The sequence below is a fragment of the Procambarus clarkii genome, chromosome 41 (genome assembly GCF_040958095.1).
Source record: "Procambarus clarkii isolate CNS0578487 chromosome 41, FALCON_Pclarkii_2.0, whole genome shotgun sequence".
In the NCBI taxonomy this organism is placed as follows: domain Eukaryota; kingdom Metazoa; phylum Arthropoda; class Malacostraca; order Decapoda; family Cambaridae; genus Procambarus; species Procambarus clarkii.
Genome location: NC_091190.1, coordinates 38,269,272 through 38,295,036, shown reverse-complemented (window position 1 = coordinate 38,295,036; position 25,765 = coordinate 38,269,272). Strand labels below are relative to the sequence as shown.

General features: G+C 43.8%; 1 protein-coding gene across 1 annotated transcript in view; it reads right to left on the bottom strand.

The window, feature by feature from the left end:
• The window catches only part of LOC138373265 (F-box DNA helicase 1-like), a 68,212-nt gene that overhangs the window by 10,719 nt on the left and 31,728 nt on the right, over nt 1–25,765 (bottom strand). The window contains exon 4 of the mRNA XM_069339306.1: nt 20,959–21,106. Within this exon, the coding sequence (XP_069195407.1) occupies nt 20,959–21,106 (148 nt within the window). The remainder of the gene's footprint in view (nt 1–20,958; nt 21,107–25,765) is intronic.

The following is a 25,765-nucleotide window of genomic DNA, read 5'->3' as shown; positions in this document are numbered from 1 at the left end:
GAATGGAGTAGTATGCAATAGTGTAAACGGTGCCAACTCTCTGCAGTTTTGCTTTTTCCGCCTGCAGCGAATTGGCTCCCTGGGTTTCACCGAAAAAAACGCTCCTGCAGCGAGTTGGCGCCAAGGTTTTACCAAGACAACTGCCCCTGGAATCCTCTGGCCTGGTCATTTTTTGTTACTTCGGCGACGCCTAGTCCGGGATGTTTTCAGTTCTTTTTTCCACGCATCATATTCTATTTTTATTCGACAGTACTACGCAATCTCCTTATAAAATCAATTATCGTCCTCTCTCTTCAATCAATTTATAATTCTACAAAATGGGGGATTAAAAGGCCGCCTCCCATCGTACTTGAATTCGTTACGTCAGAGAACCTGCACAGACATCACTAATGGTTAACGTCATCCAGGTTTCATCTTCCTTGTATGACTGTTCTAATATCGTTTATATATTCCCATTTTCAATATTTATGGCAAGAGGATTAAAAGGCTGCCTTCCGACAAGCCTATGTACAATGACGTCATCCATAATCTTACCATAATAATCCCGTTTTCAGTAATATTCAAGTACATTTTCTTATTGTTTCCCCATTCTCAAATAATTTTTTAATTATTAAACATAGGAAATTATATTGCAGAGGGTCTTAGTAGGAAACCATATAGGATCTCCAGCTCATTTTAAAACACAAACACTACTCACCCCTGTTAGAGTCTCCAAGTACATGCAAATGTGTTATATAATTTATAAAAAAGGGGATTTGTTCTACTCCCCAAACCCTGACCGAGGTCAGGCTTGACTTGAGAGTTTGGTCCGACTAGGCTGTTGCTTGGAGCGGGCACGCAGGCCCACATACCCACCACAGCCCGGTTGGTCGGCACTCCTTGGAGGAAACAATCTAGTTCCCTATTTAAGATGCCCATGGCGGTTCCGGCAATATTTCTTATGGTAGCTGAGAGGGTGTCGAACAAACTGTAGACCTCTGATGTTTGTACAATGTTCTCTGATTGTGCCTATGGCACCCCCTGCTCTTCAATGGATCTATTCTGCATTTTCTAACATATCGTTCACTCCAGTACGTTGTTATTTTACTGTGAAGTTTTAGTATTTGGCCCTCCAGTATCTTCCACAGTGTATATTATTTTATATCTCTCAGACATTAACATTTATCATCCCCACACTGCTAATCCCATTAACATCTCATTAATGCTCAAAAATACATCTCACTGTAACATCTGTACCCAATCAAAATACTCAGTGTACATATAGATCTAGATTGGGTTAAATATAAATAGAAACTGCCTCGTAATGGGTAAAATAGGCCTTCTGTATTTACCTTCATATATTCTCAACCTTAATAGAAACGTCGTCATCCCCAATGAGGTCTGCAACACCAATGGAGTACGATGCATTAGCCGCCCATGACGTTACAAATGGTTCCAGTGAGGGTTCCAAACCTCTCATTAACATATTGACAAAAGTAGGTAATTATCAAAAGAAGGCACCAAACCGGGAAGGCTATGTAACACCATCAAATGTGCGGGATAATCAGAGGGCGCTAAATATCACCAAGGATGCCAATATGAGAACAGAAACGCACAAGGCGAACGATATCAAAAGTATGAGTCACAAAGAACACTATCGAGGGACAAGCGACCGTGGGATAAAAAAAGGCGTGATATTCAAACGATATTCAAACCTCTGTAAATATAACTGATATCAACACGAGCGCACTAATTTGAAAGAGAAATTGAAAACATGCCTATGTACTCGGCCCCAGGTCCAGACTCATGGAATTCAATATTATAAAGAAATGCAAAGTACCGGTAGCACAGGCACTCAGTATAGTGTGGAAGAAGAGCTTGGACATGGACACGGGGGAAGATACCAGATGCACTTAAAGTAGCAGACATAGCCCCTCTACACAAGGGAGGAAGCAAAGCATTGGCAAAGAATTGGCAAAGAATTATAGACCAGTTGCACTAACATCGCACATAAAAGTATTTGAGAGAGTGATTAGGAGCAGGTCACCAATTTCAGGGAGACCAATGACCTTCACAACCCCGGCCAACATGGATTTCGAGCGGGAAGATCGTGCCTCTCACAGCTACTTGAGCACTACGACAAAGTCACTAAGGCATTAGAGGAAAATCAGAATGATGATGTGATATACACGGACTTCGCAAAGGCTTTCGATAAATGTGACCATGGCGTGATAGCACACAAAATGAAGTCAATGGGAATAACCGGTAAAGTAGGACACTGGATACTCAGTTTTCTGTCAATCAGGACTTAGCGAGTAACGGTCAACCATATAAAATCTAGTCCAAGTGCAGTTAAAAGTTCTGTACCTCAGGGTACAGTCCTTGCACCGCTGCTTTTCCTTATTCTCATATCATATATAGACAAAAATACAAATCACAGCTTCGTATCATCCTTTGCAGAAGACACAAAAATCAGTATGAAAATTACCTCGGCTGAAGACATTGAAAAACTTCAAGCTGATATTAATAAAGTTTTCACTAGGGCATCAGAAAATAATGTGATGTTTAACAGTGATAAATTCCAGGTACTCAGGTACGTTAAAAATGAGGACCTTAAACATAATACATGGGTATAAAACACAATCAAATGTACCCATAGTAGGAAAACAGCATGTAAAGGATTTGGGAATAATGATGTCTGACGACTTAACGTTTAGGGAGCATAACCAAGCAAATATTGCGACAGCCAGAAAAATGATAGGATGGATTACGAGAACTTTCAAATCCAGGGATCCCATCACAATTGTTGTACTCTTCAAGTCACTTGTGTTGTCCCGTCTTGAGTACTGCTCAGTACTCACTTCTCCCTTCAGAGCAGGAGAGATTGCTGAAATAGGGGAAATACAGAGAACATATACGGCACGCATAGACGCGATAAAGCACCTAAATCATTGGGATCGTCTCAAAGCCCTCCAAATGTACTCACTAGAAAGAGGACGAGAGAGATATCAAATAATAAACACCTGGAAGATACTGGAGGGCCAGGTCCCAAATCTACACAGTAAAATAACAACGTAGTGGAGTGAACGATATGGAAGAAAATGCAGAATAGAACCAGTAACGAGCAGGTGCGCCATAGGCACAATCAGAGAACACTGTATAAACATCAGAGGTCCACGGTTGTTCAACACCCTCCCAGCAAGCATAAGAAATATTGCCGGAACAACCGTGGACATCTTCAAGAGGAAACTAGATTTATTCCTCCAAGGAGTGCCGGGCCAACCGGGCTGTGGTGGGTATGTGGGCCTGCGGGTCGCTCCAAGCAACAGCCTGGTGGACCAAACTCTCAAGTCATGCCTGGCCTCGGGCTGGGCTTGGGGAGTAGAACTACTCCCAGAACCCCATCAACCAGGTATCAACCAGGTATCACGTGGGGGAAGGTCGGAAAACAAAAGACACGCTCGTCCCGGATGTCAGGACATTCAACATGGATATGCACGACCGTAAGAGGGACAATGCAATTTGGACAATAAGGAGCAGGGCGGTGCTCCATCAAGTGACCATGAGTTAAGTGAGTGTGGCCAATATGCAACGTCACCAGAGCTGTTTCCCATCGCCGGTTACGGTGGTAGGAGGACGGCCACGAGGACACACAACTCTTAAGAGTACACAGTTTTTTTTCCAGTAACAGAAGATCAACAAGCCTGCCAACAGGTAAGGATGCAGGATTGGATAGCCGGGTAAAAGTCGGAATAAAGAATACCTTTACAAGAGATGGGACAAGAGTGGACAGCTTCCCAGGCGGCAGCATCCACACGCTCATTTAAAGAGACACCAATTTGGCTGGGAACCCAACAAAACTCAACCGACTTAAATTTACTGTGAACAAGAAACAGCCAATGCTGGATCTCGACAACCACTGGATGAACCGGATTAAAGGACCCGAAAGTCAGTGCGGGCACTACGAGTCAACAACAACTACAAAGGAAGATTGACAACGAGAAAGCAGGAGACGAAGAGCATAGAGAATAGCAAAAAGTTCCGCTGTGAAGATGCTAGTCTCCGGAGGTAAACGACACACAAGTGTGATCAGGAAAAACAATAGCCTACACCGTCCGTAGACTTAGAGCCATCGGTGAAGACGGAAACGGAGTGGGAGTAAGAAGAAAAGTGCTCAAGGAAAAGGCATTTTAGAACTGTAGAGCGGTGAAAGCTTTAGTGAGGAGGGTTAAGGATGTACTAAACTGCGGAAGGGGGGGACTCCACGGGGGCCAAGAAGGAACAACTCTAGGAGAAATACTAGAAATATGAACTGAAAGAGAATCTTGTAAGCGAGATATTCGGACAGAAAGAGGGAGCTGGGGAAGAGGAACAGGAACCTCAGGTGGGGCAAAAGTTAAAGCACGACAGAGGCGAGAGAAAGGATGTTGCAAGAACCGCTCAACATAGAGAAGACAGTATTGATCACGGCAGTCCTGGAGAGATAGGAAGCCAGTGTCAACATACAAATTGAGGACGGGAGTCAAACGAAAGGCACCAGAACTGAAGTGCAACCCAGTATGGTGCAAAGAATTAAGACGGCGAAGAGAAGAAGCAGACGAGTAAGCAGGGCAACCATAATCGAACTTAGACAGGACGAGAGAGGAATGTAAAGCAAGTAGTGCACGCCTATCTGCTCCACAAGATGTATGGGATAATACTCGGAGGATAAGGGCCTTAGAGCATTCAACACTGAGGTAGAAGATATGAAGCGACCAAGACAAACGAGTGTCAAAAATCAACCCCAAAGGCTTAGAGGAATCTTTGTACACAACGGGGTGACCATAAAAGCAACAAAGAAGGACAAAGAACGACATGCTTCCCAGTAAAAATCATAGCACAAGTCTTAGACGTAGAGAACCTGAAGCCATGGTCGGTGGCCCAAGACGACACGGCATCAATCGCAAGTTGAACCCGGCGATGAAGGAGAGGCAAATAATCACCCTTACAGCAAAGGGTAAGATCTTCGGCATAGATAGCAGAGAAGACGCTTGAAGGAAGAGAGGAACGAAGACCAATGACGGGAACCAGAAAAATAATAGTGCTCAGAACACTACCCTGGGGTACACCTTCGTATTGCAGAAAAGAGGCACAGAGCGCGGCACCAAGCCTCACCCGAAAGAAACGACGAGAGGAACCTGCGGAGAAAGAGAGGGAGTTGACCACGAAGGCAAAAAGAATGAAGTTGGGATAAAATATATCACCAAGAGGTGTCATAAGCTTTCTCCAGGTCAAAAAGGATGGCAACAACGGAGGTCTTCGCAGCAAAAACAGTACGATTATAGACTTCCATGTTCACCAGGACATCTGTTGTGCTTGCTGAAACCTAACTGAGAAAGGGTGAGGTGGTGATCGTGCTCTAAGAACCACATCAGACAAGCCTTAATCATACTCTCAGAGAGTTTGTAGCCAACTTGTGAGGGCAATAGGGCGAAAGTCCTTGGGGGATGTTCCCAAAGACCCTGGTTTGCGAACAGGGAGGACAACGGCTTGGAGCCAGTCCTCAGGGACTGACGACGACTCCCAGATCCGATTATACAGATTCAGTAAATACCGAGACGTGCATGGAGGGAGATGGCGAAGCATCTCATAATGAATGCAATCGGAGCCCGCCGCCGTAGAACCGCATAGGGCCAGGGTAGACCAAAGTTTAGAGAGAGAAGGGATCATTATAGGGACGCGAAGACGAGTACTGAAATCTAAAAGGACAAGATTCAAGAACAGGTTTACGAAGAAGGAAAGATTGGGGAAGATGAAAACCACAGCTAAAAAGAAAAGGGGGTCCCCAGTTCGGTAGCGACCTGCAACGGGTCCGCCACAAGATTACCACGTAGGTGAAGGACCTGCGAGACATCTGGAATGAACTTACCCGCTATGTTGCAAATCTTCAGAAGAGGAGTTTCGGAAAAAGTAGGAGAGAGCGAGGGAGAGGCAGAAGGGAGAGGTCAGTGAGCAGCACTGAGGGTAAATAGGTTCCAGTCGTCCTTAGCAAACTGCCACCTAGGTAAGGAGAGGGGAGGGTAAGAAGAGAATAAGGTAACAAGGATGGGGAAAGGGACACTGCCATGGAGGTCATCAAGAACCTGCTATGTGAAATCTATGTAAAGAGAAGACGAGCAAAGAGAAAGATCAAGACAGGAAAGAGTGCGAGTCCGAGAGTCCAAATGTGTGGGCTCACCAGAATTCAGAAGAGACAGGGAAGAAGAAAGGAACGGTTCAAGAAGGTGACCCTGGGTGACCGTCTGAACATCACCTCAAAGGGAATGACGACAATTGAAATCACCTAGCAGGAGCACAGGCTCTATCAAGGAGTACAGTAGGTGTTTCAGATCAGGAAGAGAAAGCGGGACACTCGAGGGAACAAACGGTGTACCATTTCCTCGCAAAGATACGAGCAGCAGAACAATGGAGAGGTGAAGGAAAAAGGGGGACAAGCGAACATCAAAGCGAATGAAGAGAGCAGAAGATTTAGGAGCCCCAGCAACAGCTGGGGGGGGGGGGTGGAGAAAGGAATAGCCATGAGAGCGAACAAGGACGAGCACCAAGCATCGGCTCCTGAAGTCAGACACAAAAGGGCGAAAACCGCGAAATCAGAAGCTGGACTTCAAGGAAATTGGCATAATAACCACGAACGTTCCACTGAAGAATAGACATCGACGAAAAGAGGAAGGACAGCAACATATAACAATGAAGAAACAAAGGCGAAAAGGGAACACAGCACATTAAAAAAAAAGCGCAGGGTCAGGGTCAGCGAAATCAGTTAGGGGCATGGGTAAACTGAGTAAAGGAGGGAAGGAAGCTGGAGGACCGACCAGGGGGTGACGAGTAGGGTTCCCAGAGGAACCCTACTCGTCCTCCCTGGGGGATAACCATGATAACTGCGGTCCAAGAGGAGGGGATAACCGAGGGTCAAGGACAGAAGCAGGGAGGGGCAGAAACCAGGGAGTGCACCTGAGCAAGGACACCAACCGAGAGGGAAGCAGGGGCCAAAGAAACCTCAATAGCAGGAACAGGGGGCACAACCACTGAAATGGGAGGGGAAGGAGCGATAGAGGCAGAAGTAGGGGCCGAGGAAGAAAGGCAAGCCTTCTTACCCCCTGGGGAGGGTAATGGATTCCAGCATCTCAACAGGAGAAGCTAAACGAGACCACACACGACGGCCGTTTGGAGAGCGATGGACATTAGCCCACACCGACAGGCGGCAGGGAGTGTCAATAGACGGAGGGGAAGGAGGATCAGAGGGAGACGAGGAAGAAGACACAGGAGACATGACAGACCGGGAAAAAAGAAGGGGAACCCCAGACAGAGGACCAGGAGGGGGACCCTTCGGGACAGAACTCGAAGGAACAGAGGAGGGGGCAGTGGGCGTATCAGGGTTGAAGGCCCGGAAAAGGTTGCGAGTCTGAGGAAGGTGGGAAGGACGAGGAGAGGAAGACCGCAACACGTGAGCAAACGAGACGTTAGCATAAGGCGAGAGCCGGCAAAACCTGGCGCCTCGCCTCAGGAAAAGATAAACGCGCCTGGAGCTTCAGGTTGAGGACGGCTTCCTCAAGCTTGTAATGGATACACACACGGGAGAAGGCAGGATGGGCCTCACTGCAGTTGAGGCAACGAGCCTGACGAGAAGAGCACTCCGACTTAGAGTGACCTTCACCTCCACACAAAGGACAGAGCGACAGACCCAGAGCAGCGGAGGGCACAATGCCCAAACCTCCAGCACTTGTTACAGAGCCTAGGAGATGGAATGTACTCTTGGACAGAGCACCTGGCACCAGCAAGAATGACAGATGGTGAAAGGGTCCTACTATCAAAGGTAATCTTCACAATCCGAAGGGGTTGACGGCGACGACCACGAGGGGGACGAGTAAACGTCTCTACCCGGAGGACAGAATGGCCCTGGGCTTCAAGGCTATGCTGAATATCATGGCAGTCTTGCAGATTCCGAACACCGGTTGCAACATGGGGAGGGAGGAGAATAGTGCCAACACTGGCATTTAACTGCGCGTTCTTGGAGACCCGAAGAGGGGTCTCGTTAAGGCAGGATAAAGCAGCCAAGCGGGAGGCCGCAGCCTGAGAAGGAGCAGCAACGACACGTGTACCGAGACGGGTGGGGTTGAAGGTTACAGAGGCATCCACGGAATCAGCAAGGAGCCTGTGAAGCGAGAAATCGTCAGGAGGAGCAGAATCAAGAGGGAGGAGATCAAAGTATTTGGCCCACGAACGGTACCAACCAAGGCTTGATGTGCATCAAAACGGGAAGGAATCGAGCAAGTGTGCATGTCGAGGACTACGTTGAGAACCCCCAGAGAGAGAGGGGTTAAAAGGCGCAGTAGTTACAACAAGAGACTGAGCCGTGCCAGGGGACGAGGTAGTAACACCACTGGGGACTTGGGGCTCGACCCAACAACAGAGGAGGGAGGGGAGCCGAGGGGAGTAGTCAGAGAGGCCAAAGGAGGAGCAAGGTCAGGGCTCAATGCAGCGGAGGCTACAGAGCCCGGTCTTCCAATACAGACCGACTCAGGGGCTTGGTCACCTACCCCACGAGCCTGAAGAAGGTAAATGAGGAACAGAATTAGACATAGGTACAAAAAGAAAAATATTCATTCACGAATGTGCCCCCATACCCACCATGGAGCCATAATTAGAGGCAGGACACCTAACAAGAAGCCATTGCCGATCATGCCGGGCTCGCTGGGGTGCGTCGTGAGTATACACCCGACAAACGCCACCTTAAGAACCGTCAGTCCATCAGGATTGGGTTCAGTGACGAAAGGAGGATTGACAATAAAAAGGTTTCCCTCGCTCTCGAAATTGGGTACTACAGTTCTACGGGTGCAAGAGTATGCCTCCCCAAGCACCCGGACGTCAAAATAGAAGAAGTCCAAAAGAATAACCAAAACAAGCAAAAGGTCGGCAGGAAACGACAAACAGATAGGAGAAGAGGGGGGAGAAAAACGAAACATAAGGAAAAGGAAAAGCTTTCCAGCACAATTGGAGAAGACAGCAGCAGGAGCATAAGGTCACAAAAGGCCAGAGGACTGTCCGACAGAGCATCACACTGGCAGCCGTCCACCAAGCCCCATCACGGCGCCAACGGGCCGGATGGGGAGGGGGAATTACATGAATAAAAACCCATCTAGATACCATTCATATGAATAAACCAATGTGGTTATGTCACAATGAAATATATTAGTGATTAATAAAAAGCTAAGTTTTGTGATAAGGCACACTGGAATTATAATTTAACACCAGTCACTCAAAATGGTACACTTGTACATACATACACTAAAAAATGCACAAATTAAAACATGCATGATAAAACTAACACATTTACACTCTATATGGCATTTACGCACAAAGTATGACATTTCCACATCAATATACCATTTATGCACAATGTATCATTTGCACAAAATATGCATTTAGACAAAATATTTCCATTACATACAAAATATGCCAGTTGCACACAAAATATACAATATACACAAAATATACCATTTACACACAATATGTAATTTACACAAAATATGCAAGTTGCACACCAAAAATATACCATATACGCAAATGTTGCATGTATCCTCAAAGTATGACATTTACACAAAGTATGATATTTGCATATATGCTCATACAATAAAAAACGTACTTTACCTAAAATTACACAATTTCATAAAAATGATTTTCACAAAATACACACACACTGACATATAAACCAAATACACTATCACACTTGCTCACGTGGATCTATTTTTCAAACAACATATACAGAACTTACACATATACACAATTTGGGCTAAAACGCAGTTGAATCAGTTCCACTTAAGCAATTAAAACAACTTGCATAAATACACTATTCGCATAACAATTATAATAAAACATGGCGTCACGTTTCGTCCCCTTCTTTCCTTATGAAGTTAGTGTTATTCACATGGGTCTTCGCCTTCCCCCCCTTACCAGAGCACCAATACTCGCCCTGGGGCCCCCCAGTCTACTAAGAGCTGGCCTTGAATTGTGCCCCTGGTGAGTGGGAAAATCCAACCTTACCTCTCACTCTCGGGTGAACTTGCCAACCATGACACTGGGGAAATACATAGGTGAAGCGTTACCTCATTACTCTCCCTCGGTCGCCAAGGTCGCCTGCTGGGTGCTTGTACTCGTGTTCCAGCAACACTTCTCAGTTGTCTTATTCGTTGTCATAAACTAAGGACTTAATATCAGGTGCAGTGCAGTGCGATATAAATGATTTAATCAAATAGCCCCAGAGATGGTAGGCTTCTATCTTGAGGTTATCTTGAGATGATTTCGGGGCTTTAGTGTCCCCAGGGCCCGGTCCTCGACCAGGCCTCCACCCCCAGGAAGCAGCCCATGACAGCTGACTAACACCCCAGGTACCTATTTTACTGCTAGGTAACAGAGGCATAGGATGAAAGAAACTCTGCCCATTGTTTCTCGCCGGCGCCTGGGATCGAACCCAGGACCACAGGATCACAAGTCCTGCATGCTGACCGCTCGGCCGATCGGCTCCCTCAAAGACAGTGTTAAAATCTACAAGTTTTCTGAAGAAAACTACATTGGATCCACATAGTGATTAATATACGTGGACATATCCCAAACCCTCCTTGCCCCCACTCAAATGTTCAGATGAATCTCCCTCCCCCCACACCCAATCCCCACCCTTCTACCCCTCCCCTCCTCCCGCCAAGTCCTCCCTCCCCCCCTTTCCTTCCTGTCTTCCCTCCCCTTTCACCCCATACCCTCTGTCCCTCCCCCTTCACTGGATCCCCCACCCCTCATCCCAGTATCCTCTGAGACCCTGTTATCCACCTCACACCCATGGAACAGCTTGCCCCACCAGCAGAACACTCACCAATAAGGCGATTTGAAAAGGGACAGAAGAAAGTGAGCCTCAAAGCAATGTACACTAACATAGATGGAATTACAAATAAAGCAAATGAGCTTGGAGAACAGGTACTAGAGGAAAACCCAGACACAATAGCCCTCACAGAAACAAAGCTAACGAAAAAGATAAACGCAGTGCTCCCACAGGACTATTATGTTATGAGGAAAGAGAGGGAAGAAAGAGGTGGGGGTGGTGTAGCTCTGCTGGTAAGAAAAGGCTGGGATTTTGAGGAGATGGTTATTCAGGGCTGTGAAGGTTTCAGTGACTACATAGCAGATACCATAACAAATGGAGGGAGAAAAATTATAGTCGTAGTCATATATAATCCACCACCAAATGACAGAAGACCTAGACAGGAATATGATAGAAACAAACATGGCCACCATTGACATAATAGAAAGAGCAGCTAGCAGGAATGGATCCTGTTGCTAGCAGGAATGGATCTGGACTACTAATTATGGGAGAATTCAACCATGGCAAGATAGATTGGGAGAACAGAGACCCACATGGAGGACCAGAAACATGGAGAGCTAAGCTGCTGGACGTGGCAACAAGAAACTTTCTAAGCCAGCACATCAAAGAACCAACAAGAATGAGAGGAGAAGATGAACCAGCAATGCTTGATTTAATATTTACCCTGAATGAGTGGGATACAAGGGAAGTTAAGATGGAAGCGCCCTTGGGAAGGAGTGACCACAGTGTATTGAACTTTGAGTACCTGGTAGAGCTAGGAATTATCTCCCCAAAAAAGAACTAGGAATCTAAAGGCTGTGATCAAAATTCAAAGTTCATTTGTTCAAATCTCTAACCTCAGAAAGTTCTTCACCGATTGCTTTGAAATTTTTACACAACGTTCCATTCTCATCTGAGCGGGTTTTTATATACATATTATATAGATGTCATGTATGTGATGGGAAAAAAAACTTTTTTAAAAGAGTGTCATCTGTTGGATGTAAGAGCAATGCACACTGTAATCTCCAAAAGTTCTTCAATGATTGCTTCAAAATTTTGCGTGTCATTTGAATACGTGTGTTTTTATATACCTACTATATAGATGCCACACCTATGATGGGTAAAAACATGTTTTTTTTAAAACGGTGCCATCTGTTGCACGTAATTGCAACACACACTATAGTAAATATGTTCAGATTCCATTGACAAATTCAATTTTCATTTATTTTGATTAATTTTCATTTTGATTTAATTATTTTGTGTGACATTATGTTGGAATTGAACTGTGTTTACCATAACATTCATTTTGTGAGTATAGTTTAATTTATTTTTTCATTGTTTTTCCATTTCGTTTTTTACATGTTTTTCTTATATTTCCAGTGATGGGAACATCATGTAATTTGGAAATGCATCGAACGAGGGAATGGGGCATAGTGGGGAGGACGAGGGGAGGATTGTGATAGTACGTGGGGACGGGACGTGCGAATATGGTGTGGAGGAAGAGGGGACGGAGGAGACGAGGGGACAGGGGAATGGAGAATGGTGGGTAGGATAAGAGGACAGGGGAGTTTGGGGATCATGGGGAGACGAGGCGACAGTAGAGTGAGGAATGGTTAGGAGGACGAGGAGATGGGGAGGTGGGAATGGTGGGGATGACTGGGGGATAGGGAAAGGTTGCTGTGGCTCAGCAACTCACGTGCGTTGTTGAGTCACAGCAACGCGTGGCCGGGTACAGATAGTTGATTTTAGAAATAACTGTAAACATTTTGTTGCATAATTTATGTAATCTCTGAAAAAATTGTATTACTGCACTAATGATATTTTTGATGATTATCTCAAGACAAATCCTTTATTATATGTTAATGTCATAGCTGAATGTCATAGAAATTATTTCAGTTGACAGTTGTGTTGGTAGTCATTTTGAATGTTGAAAAATCGTTGAATAATGCATTTTTTATTTTTTCTCCCTTTCTAATTTTGCTGCGATGTTGAACCTTGGATCAGGTGGAGCCTTTCTTACATATAATTCGTCCATAAAGTTTGATTGAATTAAATAACTTAATATTCAAAGTTATGCCCCCTAAGTCCTGACCTGTTACAACTGACTCCATCTGTTACGCAAGGTCAGTGACGCTACACTTAGTACCGCGGGTCACTGTGACGCTATACTTGGAACCTCGGGTCACACTGACGCTACACTTGGAACCTCGGGTCACACTGACTACTGTGACTACACTTGAGTAGTGTAAACCGGGCCAGAACGTGTCCGTTTTGCTTTTCCTGAGGGACACGTTCTGGCCCCATGTATTTTCGTTACCCCGGTGGAATAGTTGACCATTTTTCCTAAGGGACACGTTCTGGCCCCCATGTATTTTCGTTGCCCCGGTGGAATAGTTGACCATTTTTCCTAAGGGACACGTTCTGGCCCCCATGTATTTTCGTTACCCCCGGTGGAGTAGTTGACCATTTTTCCTGAGGGACACGTTCTGGCCCCATGTATTTTCGGTGCCCCGGTGAAGTAGTTGACCATTTTTCCTAAGGGACACGTTCTGGCCCCATGTATTTTCGTTGCCCAGGTGGAGTAGTTGACCATTTTTCCTAAGGGACACGATCTGGCCCCATGTATTTTCGTTGTCCTGGTGGAGTTGTGGACCATTTTTCCTAAGGGACACGTTCTGGCTCCCATATATTTCCGTTACCCCGATGGAGTAGTGGACCGTTTTTCCTTTACCTCGAAATTATACAATATATTTAAGGTAGGAATATATTTTCACATATAAACCTAACATTCCCTAATTTAACCCTATACTATAATTTCAAGGTAAAGGGGGGGTCTAAACTCTCTAGTTATAGGTTAGGATAAGGAAAATTGGGTAAATGGTAATTAAATAATTTTGGTGAGTTATATCCCTTTCTAACTAAGGTTAGGTTAAGGATGGTTAAGTTGAACTGATGTAGAGAAAATTCCCATTATTATCATATTTTCCATTAACCTTCCTCCCCCAGGTAATAGAGGTTAGGTTGAGGATGGTTGAATTATGTGAAAAAAAATATATGCTACGAGTATAATGCAATATTGAAACCAAGATTCGTGTATCAGAGGTTAGGCCCAGGGAGGTTGGGTTGATGCATAAACAACACCTTCTTCCCATAAATACAATAAATTTGAAGTTAGATAAAGGGAGGTTAGGCCCAGGACGGCTGGGTTGATGCACAAATAACACGGCCCTCCCATATTTATGATAAATTTGAAGTTTGATAAATGGAGGTTAGGTCAAGGACGGTTGGGTTGATGCACAAACAACACGTTCCTTCCATATTTATGATAAATTTGAAGTTAGATGAAGGAAGGTTAGGTCCAGGACGGTTGGGTTGATGTGTAAAAACAAAACACATACCCAACACTATATCTATAATATTGAACACAGTTCCAAGTTTTAAAGGAGAGGGGCTGTTAGGTCCATATCAAAAACATCACTTTTCTATGAATATGGCTACAATGTTCAACAAAGAACCTAGCAGGTTAGGCACGGTGCGGATAGATTCATATCCAAACTTCAGTTTTCGAAGAAAAAATAGATAAAATATTCAACAAAGCTCCAAGACTCTTGCAGGTTAGGCACGGGCATTTAGGTTCATATCCAAAAAACATCACTTCTCTGAGTATATGTCGCATCAGAGGTTGGGTCCAGGTTTAGATGGAATGGGTGAAAATGTAGGTAAAATGGGTATTGGCTGTGCTATGATACACAACATTTAGGCATATTTGGTGGAAATTGTCTCCAATTTGGTGGCGATAGCTTAAATTTCCCCAACTTCAATCAAATCTGCTAGGTCAGGGATAGGTAAGGCTATGTAGGGTGGGTTGGAATATGTGAAAACCTGGCTAAAATGGTCTTTGGCTGAGCTATGTAACAAAACATTTTGGGTATATTGGGTAGAAATTGTCTTAAATTAGGTTGAATTTAGGTGAGTAAGCATAAATTTCACGAACTTTAATCAAATCTAGCTTGGGATATGCTTGGTCAGTTTAGGTAAGGCTGTGTAAGGTAAGATGGAAAAGGTGAAAACTTGGGTGAAATGAACTTTCGCCATGCTAAGATACATAACATTTGGGTATATTCGGTGGAAATTGGCTTAAATTAGGTTAAATTTAGGTGGGAAAGGCATAAATTTTGCCAACTATAATCAAATCTGACTTTGGATATGCCAGGAGAGGCTGGGTAGGGTTGTCTAGGGCAGGTTGGAATAGGTGAAAACTCAGCTAAAATGAGCTTTGGCTGTGCTATGTTCCAAAACATTTTTGGGTATATTTGGTGGAAATTGTCTTAAATTAGACCAAATTTATATGGGATAACTTAAATTTCGCAGACTTTAACCAAATCTAGGTTTGGATATGCTAGGATAGGTTAGGTAAGGTTGCGTAGGGTAGGATGGAATAGGAGAAAATGTAGGTAAAAAAATGGGCTTTGGCAATGCTATGATACTGAACATTTGGATATATTTGGTGGGAATTGTCTTAAATTAGGTCAAATTTAGGTGGGAATAGCTTAAATTTCATCAACTTTAACCAAATCTAGGTTTGGATATGCTAGGTTAGGTTAGGTAAGGTTGCATAGGGTAGGATGGAATAGGAGAAAATGTAGGTAAAAATGGGCTTTGACAGTGCACAACATTTGGGGATATTTGGTGGGAATTGTCTTAAATTAGGTCGAATTTATGTGGGATAGCTTAAATTTCATCGACTTTAGCCAAATCTAGGTTTGGATATGCTAAGATAGGTTAGGTAAGGTTACGTAGGGTAGGATGGAATAGGAGAAAATGTAGGTAAAAATGGGCTTTGGCGATGCTATGATACACAACAATTGGATATATTTGGTGGGAATTGTCTTAAATTAGGTCAAATTTAGGTGGGAATAGCTTAAATTTCATCAACTTTAACCAAATCTAGGTTTGGATATGCTAGGTTAGGTTAGGTAAGGTTGAATAGGGTAAGATGGAATAGGAGAAAATGTAGGTAAAAATGGGCTTTGGCAGTGTTGCGATACACAACATTTGGGGATATTTGGTGGGAATTGCCTTAAATTAGGTCGAATTTATGTGGGATAGCTTAAATTTCTCAGACTTTAACCAAATCTAGGTTTGGATATGCTAGGATAGGTTAGGTAAGGTTGCGTAGGGTAAGATGAAATAGGAGAAAATGTGGGTAATAATGGGCTTTGGCAGTGTTGTGATACACAACATTGGGGTATATTTCGTGGAAATTGCCTTAAATTAGATTGAATTTAGGTGGCATAGCTTAAATTTTACCAACTTGAACTGAATCTAGGTTTGGATATGCTAGGTCAGGTTAGATGAGGTAAATGAATGTGTTTTATATTGAGCTGATTGGAAGTCTTATGTACATTTTTTATATGCGAAATTCTGACTTTTGGGGAGTTGGTTAAACTCAGCATATTGTAATTAATGTCCTAAATATACTTAGTAAAATATCATGCAAATTGTGCATTGTTTGATCCAGTTGGTTGTACATATATTGCACAATTAATATACTTGTGTAATAATTGTGCAGATTATGTATTTTGCGTAAGTTGTATGATTATTGCAATTATGTATTGATTATATTTCTATAAATTGTGTATTGTTTTGTGCAAGTCGTATGTATTAATTGTATATGTATTTGTGGAAATTTTCTAGTTGTGTATTTAATAAATATGTGCTAGTTATGTATTGTTCAGTTGTGAATTGATTTTATTTTTGAGCAATTTGTGTAAATGTCGAAATTGTATTTGTGTAAATCGTGTATTTATGCTAGTTGTGTATTTTCATATTTGGGGTAGTTATGTATTGTACGTATTTGTGCTAGATATGTATTTGTGAAAGTTGTGTAATAATTATGAAAGATGTGTAATATTTGTGAAAGTTGTTTATTAATTGCGCATGTTGTGTAATTGCATAAGGACGAATTGTTTATTTTTGCCTTTGTGTATTGAATGTCATTGTGCAAGTTGAGAAATTATATAGCAAGTTTTCTTGTATTAATTGTGCAAAGATGTATAATAATTACACAAATTGTGTAATAATTGTCCATGTTTTATAATAATTTTTGTACTAATAGTGCATTTATGCAAGGTGTGTTTTTAATTTGTTGAAGTGAAACTGGTGCAACTGTATTTTTGTGTGCAAATTGTGTATTTTGTGTAAGCTCTGTAATCTGAAAAAATAGACCTTAATGGTGTAAGTGTATTTTGGTTTATGAGACAATGTATGAGTATTTTGTGAAAATTATGTATGTGGAATTGTGTAATTTTAGTGAAAGCGCATTTCTGATTGCCTAAATGCATAAGCATTTTGATATATTTGTGCAAATACCATACTTTGTGTAAATGTCATACTCTGAGTGTACATGCAATATTGTGTAAATGGTATATTTTTGTGTGCAACTGACATATTTCGTATGTAAATGTCATATCTTTGTGTGATGGTATATTTTGAGTGTAAATAATATATTTTGTGCATAAATGTCATATTTGGTGTGTAAATGCTGTATTTTCTGCGTATGACATAAATTACATCTGATTAATGGGGAAATGGCTGCAAAAAACTAGGCTATTCTCTATGAATGTATAGGTTGTGGAGTATGTGTAGGTATGTATCCTTGTATTTGAGACTGTTGGTTTTAGAAACAAGTTAGCTGATTTGTGTAGCAAAACTAGGATTTTTTTTATTTTCGAGGTGTAGAAATTATTAGCCTATGAATATAGTGACTAGCATCCGGCTAAGTTGCTAGATGGATGAATTGAGGTGCGACATTTGGATAGCTATTTGATGGATGTGAGGACAGTTGACTAGCCTATGAACACAGCCACTAATTCGCTGTACTGCCAGGTGTGTGGTAACTACTTGCGGAATATAGTACGATATCTAGCTATAGGGGTTCATAATTGCTGTTGTGTATAAAACTAGAATGAGAGCTATTTATTAAAACTATTATTGTAAACTAATACTTTAAGTGGGATCCCTTGATTGTTTTAAGCATAGGGTTAGACGTGAATAAAATGAGATTGGGTGGAGATATATAGGAGCTGCCTCGTATGGGCCAGTAGGACTTCTGCAGTTACCTTTATTCTTATGTTCAGCTCACCAACAATGCTGCCAGATGTACGATTCTGCAAAAAAGCATTATGACATTTGGGTTGCTGTTATACTTTTGAACTTATCACCGAATAATGATTACAGTTGTGGATAATTAAAATGTATATTCTTAAACCTCTGATTAGGTTAGGTGGGGATGGACAGTCTAGTCATTTTGAATAATAACATCAAATTCACATGCCAGTAGGACGCTAAAGGTTGCATTGGTTATCTGGTGATGTCACACATAGTTGACCAGTCAGGTGATGTAATACCTTGACACTTATATGCTAATGGCCATCACAATACCTTATCCCTATACTGAGGTCGCTTTTTGTGATGTTACTAAACAACAACAATAACTGGTCTGTAGAATGTATTTGTTTGCTATATATAATAAGTTAGGTTAGGATGGTTTGATCGGGTTTATGAATAACAGAAAATATAAGCAATGAGCGAAAATACGAGCTATTGTAGCTGAATATCAACTTTGATGAAGCACAGTACAGTTGAGGTATTAAGCCAGATTAAGAGTTCACACTTATGTGTGAACCTCCTGGGATCCCATTTAGCACGTTGGGGCCTCACGCCGCATTAGGGATGATGACGTCAGAAAAGAAGGTAACTGCAGAAGGCCTTATTTTCAAAACATGAGAGGCTTGCTTTTACTGAATGAGTATTTTTGATCTGTTATATGCTACAGTAAGGTGTGCGAGGTGTGTTTTGAGCGAATGTGAGATGTGCATATGGTTAGGGACAATATTGGATTACTACTGAACTTGCATTGAAATCGCCAATGCCCAGGGCCCTGTTTTCATATAAATGACTGATAGGGGTTTTCATTTTTATTTGCCCTATGCTCAATAAACGATCCTTGAAGAAAGATGGACAAAGCTTAAATTACATTCTCTAGATAGACGAAGAAGAAATACGGGTGACATGATAGAGGTGTTAAAGAATGGACATGATAAAGGGGGATATTAATAGGCTATAAACACGAGTTAGAACACGAAACAATGGGTATAAATTGGAATAAGTTTTAGATTTAGGAAAAAGACCTGGGTAAATACTGGTTCTGTAACAGGGTTTGAACTCATTTCTTATGTTAATATGTAATCTTAGCTATAAAATGATCTTAGACAAAGGGAAACGGTACGGTAATACATTGAGAAAAACGAGCTTATAATGATTAACGCCATTGCACATTAGGCTCGACAGAAGGCAGCATTTGAATCCCCCTTTGCTATGAACATTAAAAATGGGAATAAACACACTAACAGAAAACGGACTTATTCAGGGAAGAAGAATACGGGGTGACCATTAGCAATGCCTGTGCGGGGTCGCTGAGGTAACGAAAAATGATGGGGCCAGGAGCCGGCCTTTTAATCCCCAGGTAAGTTGATGACGTCATTGACCATTAGCAATGCCCGTGCATGGCTCACTGGGGTAACGAAAAAACATGGGGCCAGATCGTGTCCCTTAGGAAAAACGGTCCACTACTCCATCGGGGCACTGAAAATTCATTGGGCCAGATGTGTCCCTCAGGAAAAACGGGCTACTACTCACCCGGGGGCCACGAAAATACATGGGGCCAGATCGTGTCCCTTAGGAAAAACGGTCCACTACTCCACCAGGACAACGAAAATACATGGGGCCAGATCGTGTCCCTTAGGAAAAATGGTCAACTACTCCACCGGGGTAACGAAAATACATGGGGCCAGAACGTGTCCCTCAGGAAAAGCAAAACGGACACGTTCTGGCCCGGTTTACACTACTCACTTGGAACCGCGGGTCACACTGTGACTACACTTGGAACCGCGGGTCACACTGTGACTACACTTGGAACCGCGGGTCACACTGTGACTACACTTGGAACCGCGGGTCACACTGTGACTACACTTGGAACCGCGGGTCACACTGTGACTACACTTGGAACCGCGGGTCACACTGTGACTACACTTGGAACCGCGGGTCACACTGTGACTACACTTGGAACCGCGGGTCACACTGTGACTACACTTGGAACCGCGGGTCACACTGTGACTACACTTGGAACCGCGGGTCACACTGTGACTACACTTGGAACCGCGGGTCACACTGTGACTACACTTGGAACCGCGGGTCACACTGTGGACTACACTTGGAACCGCGGGTCACACTGTGACTACACTTGGAACCGCGGGTCACACTGTGACTACACTTGGAACCGCGGGTCACACTGTGACTACACTTGGAACCGCGGGTCACACTGTGACTACACTTGGAACCGCGGGTCACACTGTGACTACACTTGGAACCGCGGGTCACACTGTGACTACACTTGGAACCGCGGGTCACACTGTGACTACACCTGGAACCTCGGGTCACTGTGACATCGATCAAGATCGACCAAGTGCTTGGTACAATGGGCATCATTCCAACTTATGTCAACACATCTATACTGGATCCCACCCTATGTCAACAACCTGGAAACATGGCTTGGAATGGAATATTTTACGTGATTGACAGTGCCAGAATTTCCACCAACTTAATAGGGGTCACCCTGGGAGCCGACAACTATATATTTGGGACATAAAGCAAACCCCATCCCGACTATGTTGGTTAAATACCTCACGGTAATCACTTTGCAATATTGGGCGAGATTATGCAAGCTTATGGCCTTTGACATTGGGCAGACATCTTGCTTTTTTTATTTAGATTCCAAAGGGTCTTATTATAGTGGAATTCCAGAGTATCGGCTGGTCCCCTTCCACCAAGTTGGTGACGGTCGCTATGCTATCCAACACTAATTTAAAGGGAGCAATGGGACGAACCCCATTGCATTTGTATAATGTTTCTTATATTTTATCCAGATGTGATTAAAATTTTGTTACTGTTGTGATCATTTATACTTTTTATCCTGAAACTTCTCACAGTAAGAAAGACCCGAATATAATTATAATATAGGGTTAACTCACCTTCTTGGAAAATGGTAGTGATCTGTGCAGTAAATCAGAAGGGTAGCTAAGCAGTAGAAGGCCTCTGTGACAGTAGTATACGTGAGAGAAGAGTGTGGGTGAAGCAGCAGGTCGACGGCCCTCTCCACGTCCCACACGTCCACCGACACTGCCAACATTAAGTCATTGCTAATACGCTTCTCTCACCTTATAATAAGGGATAGGTGAATTATGGAGTATATTTCCTTGTCGATGATCAATAACATTTCCTCCTGAATGACATTTGTTGTTCGTTATCAGCAAGGGTGAGTAAGCAGTAAGTAATTATCAAAAGAAGGCACCAAACCAGGAAGGCTATGTAGCACCATCAAATGCGCAAAATAATCTGAGGGCGCTAAATATCACCAAGGATGCCAATACGAGAACAAAAACGCACAAGGCGAACGATATCAAAAGTATCCGAGTCACCAAGGATACTATTGAGGGACAGGTGACTGCGAGGGGCGGTCGGAAAGCAAGACACACGCTCGTCCTGGAAGTCGAGACATTCAAGAAGGACATGCACGTAAGAGGGACAATGCAACTAGGACAATAACGAGCAGGGCGGCGCTCCATCAAGTGACCATGGGTTAAGCGAGTATGGCCAACACGCAATCTCGCCAGAGCTGTTTCCCACCGCCGATTACGGTGGAAGGAGGACGGCCACGAGGAAACACAACATTTAAGAGTACGTAGTTTGTTACCAGTAACAGACAACCAAGAAGCCTGCCAACGGGTAAGGACGGAGGAATGGATAACCGGGTAAAAGTCGGAATAAAGAATACCTTTACGAGAGATGGGACAAGAGCGGACAGCTTCCTTGGCGGCAGCATCCGCACTCATTTAAAGACACACCAATATGGCCGGGACCCCAACAAAACTCAACCGCCTTAAATTTACTGTGAACAAGAAACAGCCAATGCTGGATCTCGACAACTACTGGATGAATCGGATTAAAGGACCCGAGAGCCATGACGGCACTACGAGAGTCAACAACTTCAAAGGAAGACTGACAACGAGAAAGCAGGAGACGAAGAGCATAGAGAATAGCCTAAAGCTCCGCTGTAAAGATGCTAGTCTCTGGAGCTAAGCGACACAAGTGCTATCAGGAAAAAACAACAGAGTAGCCAACACCGTCCGCAGACTTAGATCCATCGGTGAAGACAGAAACGGAGCGGGAGCGAGAAGAAAAGTGCTCAAGGAAAAGGCGTTTTAGAATCGTAGGAGGGGTAAAAGCTTTAGTGATACGGGTCAAGGATGTACAAAACCGCGGAAGAGGGACTCTCCACGGGGGCAAAGAAGGAACAACACGAGGAGAAACATTAGAAATACGAACGGAAAGAGAGTCCTGTAGGCGAGATAACCGGACAGAAAGAGGGAGGTGGTGAAGAGAAACAGGAACCGCAGGAGGGGTAAAAGTTTAAGCACGACAGAGGCGAGAGGAAGGATGTTGTAAGGACCGCACAAGATAGCAAAGACAGTAGCGATCACGGCGGTCTTGGAGAGACAGGAAGCCAGTGTCAACATACAAGCTAGGGTCGGGAGTCGAACGAAAGGCACCAAAACTGAGGCGCAACCCAGTATGGTGCAAAGCATCAAGACGGCGAAGAGTAGAAGGAGAAGCAGACGAGTATGCAGGGCAACCATAATCGAGCTTAGACAGGACGAGAGAGGAATGTAAAGCAAGGAGTGCGCACCTATCTGCCCCCCAAGAAGTATGGGACAAGACCCGAAGTAGGGTATGGGCCTTAGAGCACTCAACACGGAGGTAAGAGATATGGGGAGACCAAGACAAACGAGTGTCAAAGAATAACCCCAAAAGCTTTGAAGAATCTTTGTACCCAAGGGGATGACCATAAAGTGACAGAGGGACGAAGAACGACCCGTTTCCGCGTAAAAGTCATGGCACAAGTCTTAGAAGTAGAGAACTTGAAGCCATGATCGGTGGCCCAAGATGACACGGCATCAATTGCAAGTTGAAGCCGGCGCTGAAGGAGAGGCGAATCATCACCCTGACAGCAAAGGGTAAGATCATCGACATAGAGAGCGGGGAAGACACCTGAAGGAAGAGAGGAAAGAAGACCATTGAGGGCCACCAGAAAGAGTAGTGCTCAGAAAACTACCCTGGGGCACACCTTCGTATTGTTGAAAAGAGGCAAAGAGAGCGGTACAAAGGCGCACCCGAAAGGAATGACGAGAGAGGAAGCTGCGGAGAAAGAGAGGGAGATGACCACGAAGGCCAAAAGAATGAAGTTGAGATAGAATATGATAACGCCAAGTGGTGTCGTAAGCCTTTTCCAGGTCAAAAAGGACGGCAACAACGGAGGTCTTCGCAGCAAAAGCAGTACAAATATAGACCTCCAAGTTCACCAGGACATCTGTCGTGCTGCGGCACTTGCGGAAACCAAATTGAGAAGGGTAGAGGAGGTGTTGTTCCAGGAACCACATCAGACGAACGATAACCATACGTTCAAAGAGTTTGCAGACACAACTTGTGAGGGCAATAGGGGGAAAGTCCTTAGGGAAAGTACCCAGAGACCCGGTTTGCGAACAGGGAGGACAACGGCATCGAGCCAGTCCTCAGGGACTGACGACGACTCCCAGATCCGATTATACAGACTCAGTAAATACCGAGACATGCACGGAGGGAGATAGCGAAGCATCTCATAATGAATACCATCGGGGCCCGCCGCCGTAGAACTGCAGAGGGAAAGGGCAGAACGAAGTTCAGTGAGAGAGAAGGGATCATTAAAGGGAAGCTGAAGAGTGCAGAAATCTAAAGGACGAGACTCAAGGACAGGTTTACGAAGAAGGGAAGATTGGGGAGGATGAAGACCAGAGCTAACAGAAGAAAAGTGGGAACCCAGTACGGAAGCGACCTGCAACGGGTCCGCCACAAGAGTATCATGGAGGTGAAGGACCGGTGAAACATCGGGAACGAACTTGCCCGCTATCTTGCGAATACGCTTCCAGATCTGGGGTATTGGAGTTCCGGACGTAATTGTTGGGATATAAGACACCCAACATTCACGTTTAGCAATACGGATGGCCCTACGGGACACCGCACTCGCTTTCCGGAAGAAAAGAATTGAATCGGTCGTCTGCCTACGGCGGTGCCTCTTCCAGGCTGCACGCTTACAGCGGACAGCCCGAGCACAGTCCGCATTCCAACCAGGGAACGCACTTCCGTGGACCCCGAGAGGAAGAGCGAGGAATAGAGCGGAAGGCAGCGTTGAAGACAGTGTCATGAAAAAGGAGGAGAGCGCGAGAGAGAGGCAGAAGGGAGAGGTCAGAGAGAGCAGCACTGAGGGTAAATAGGGTCCAGTCTGCCTTAGCAAACTGCCACCTAGGGAAAGAGAGGGAAGGGCGAAAAGAGAAAAAGGAAACAAGGATGGGGAAATGATCACTTCCATGGAGGTCATCAAGAACCTGCCACGTGAAATCTAAGTTAAGAGAAGAAGAGCAGAGAGAAAGATCAAGACAAGAAAGGGTGCGAGTCCGAGAGTCCAAATGAGTGGCTCACCAGAATTCAGAAGAGACAGGGAAGAAGAGAGGATAAACGGCTCAAGAAGGCGACCCCGGGAATTCGTCAGAACGTCACCCCAAAGAGAATGACGACAATTGAAGTCACCCAGCAGGAGCACATGCTCCGGCAAGGAGTCTAGGTGGTGTTTCAACTCAGGAAGAGAAAGCGGGACACTCCGAGGGAGATAAATGGAACAAACTGTGTACCATTTCCCCACAAAGACACGAGCAGCAGAACAATGAAGAGGTGAAGGAAAAAGTAAAGGAACAAAGGGAACATCAGCACGAATCAAGAGAGCAGAAGAATTAGAAGCCCCAGCAACGGCTGGGGGGGGGGGGAGAGAAAGGAATAGCCACGAAAACGACCAGGACGAGCACCAAGCATCGGCTCCTGGAGACAGACACAAAGGGGCGAAAACCGCAAAATCAGAAGTTGGAGTTCGAGGAAATTGGCGTAATAACCTCGAACGTTCCATTGAAGAAGAGACATCGACGAGAAGAGAAAGGACGAAAACAGAGAACAAGGAAGAAAGGCGAAAGAGCAACAGAGCACGTTAAAGAATATCAGGGTCGGGATCAGGGTCAGAAAAATCAGGGTTAGGGGGCATAGGTAAACAGAGCAAAGATGGAGGGAAGGAGGCGGGAGAACAGACCAGAGGTGGGCGAGTGTACATACCAGATGCGTTGCTTCTGGGAGTATGGGTTCGAGTCACTTCTGGGGTGTGAGTTTTCAGTTGCATATGTCCTGGGGACCATTCAGGCTTGTTCGCATTTGTGTTCCTCACGTGTTGCCCCAAAGAATGAGGTGATTTGGTAAAATGCTATGCCCAAGATAACTATCCGAGTGCCGGCGGTGGGGTGGTTCAAATAGCCTCGGCTATCACCTCATTATGTCCGGTCGTGATGGTCAAGTGGATTAAGGCGTCTTGTACATACCAGATGCGTTGCTTCTGGGAGTATGGGTTCGAGTCACTTCTGGGGTGTGAGTTTTCAGTTATATATATAAATATATATATATATATATAAATATATATATATATATATATAAATATATATATATATATATATATATAAATATATATATATATATAAATATATATATATATATATATATATATAAATATATATATATATATATATATATATATATAAATATATATATATATATATATATATAAATATATATATATATATAAATATATATATATATATATATATATAAATATATATATATATATATATATATATAAATATATATATATAT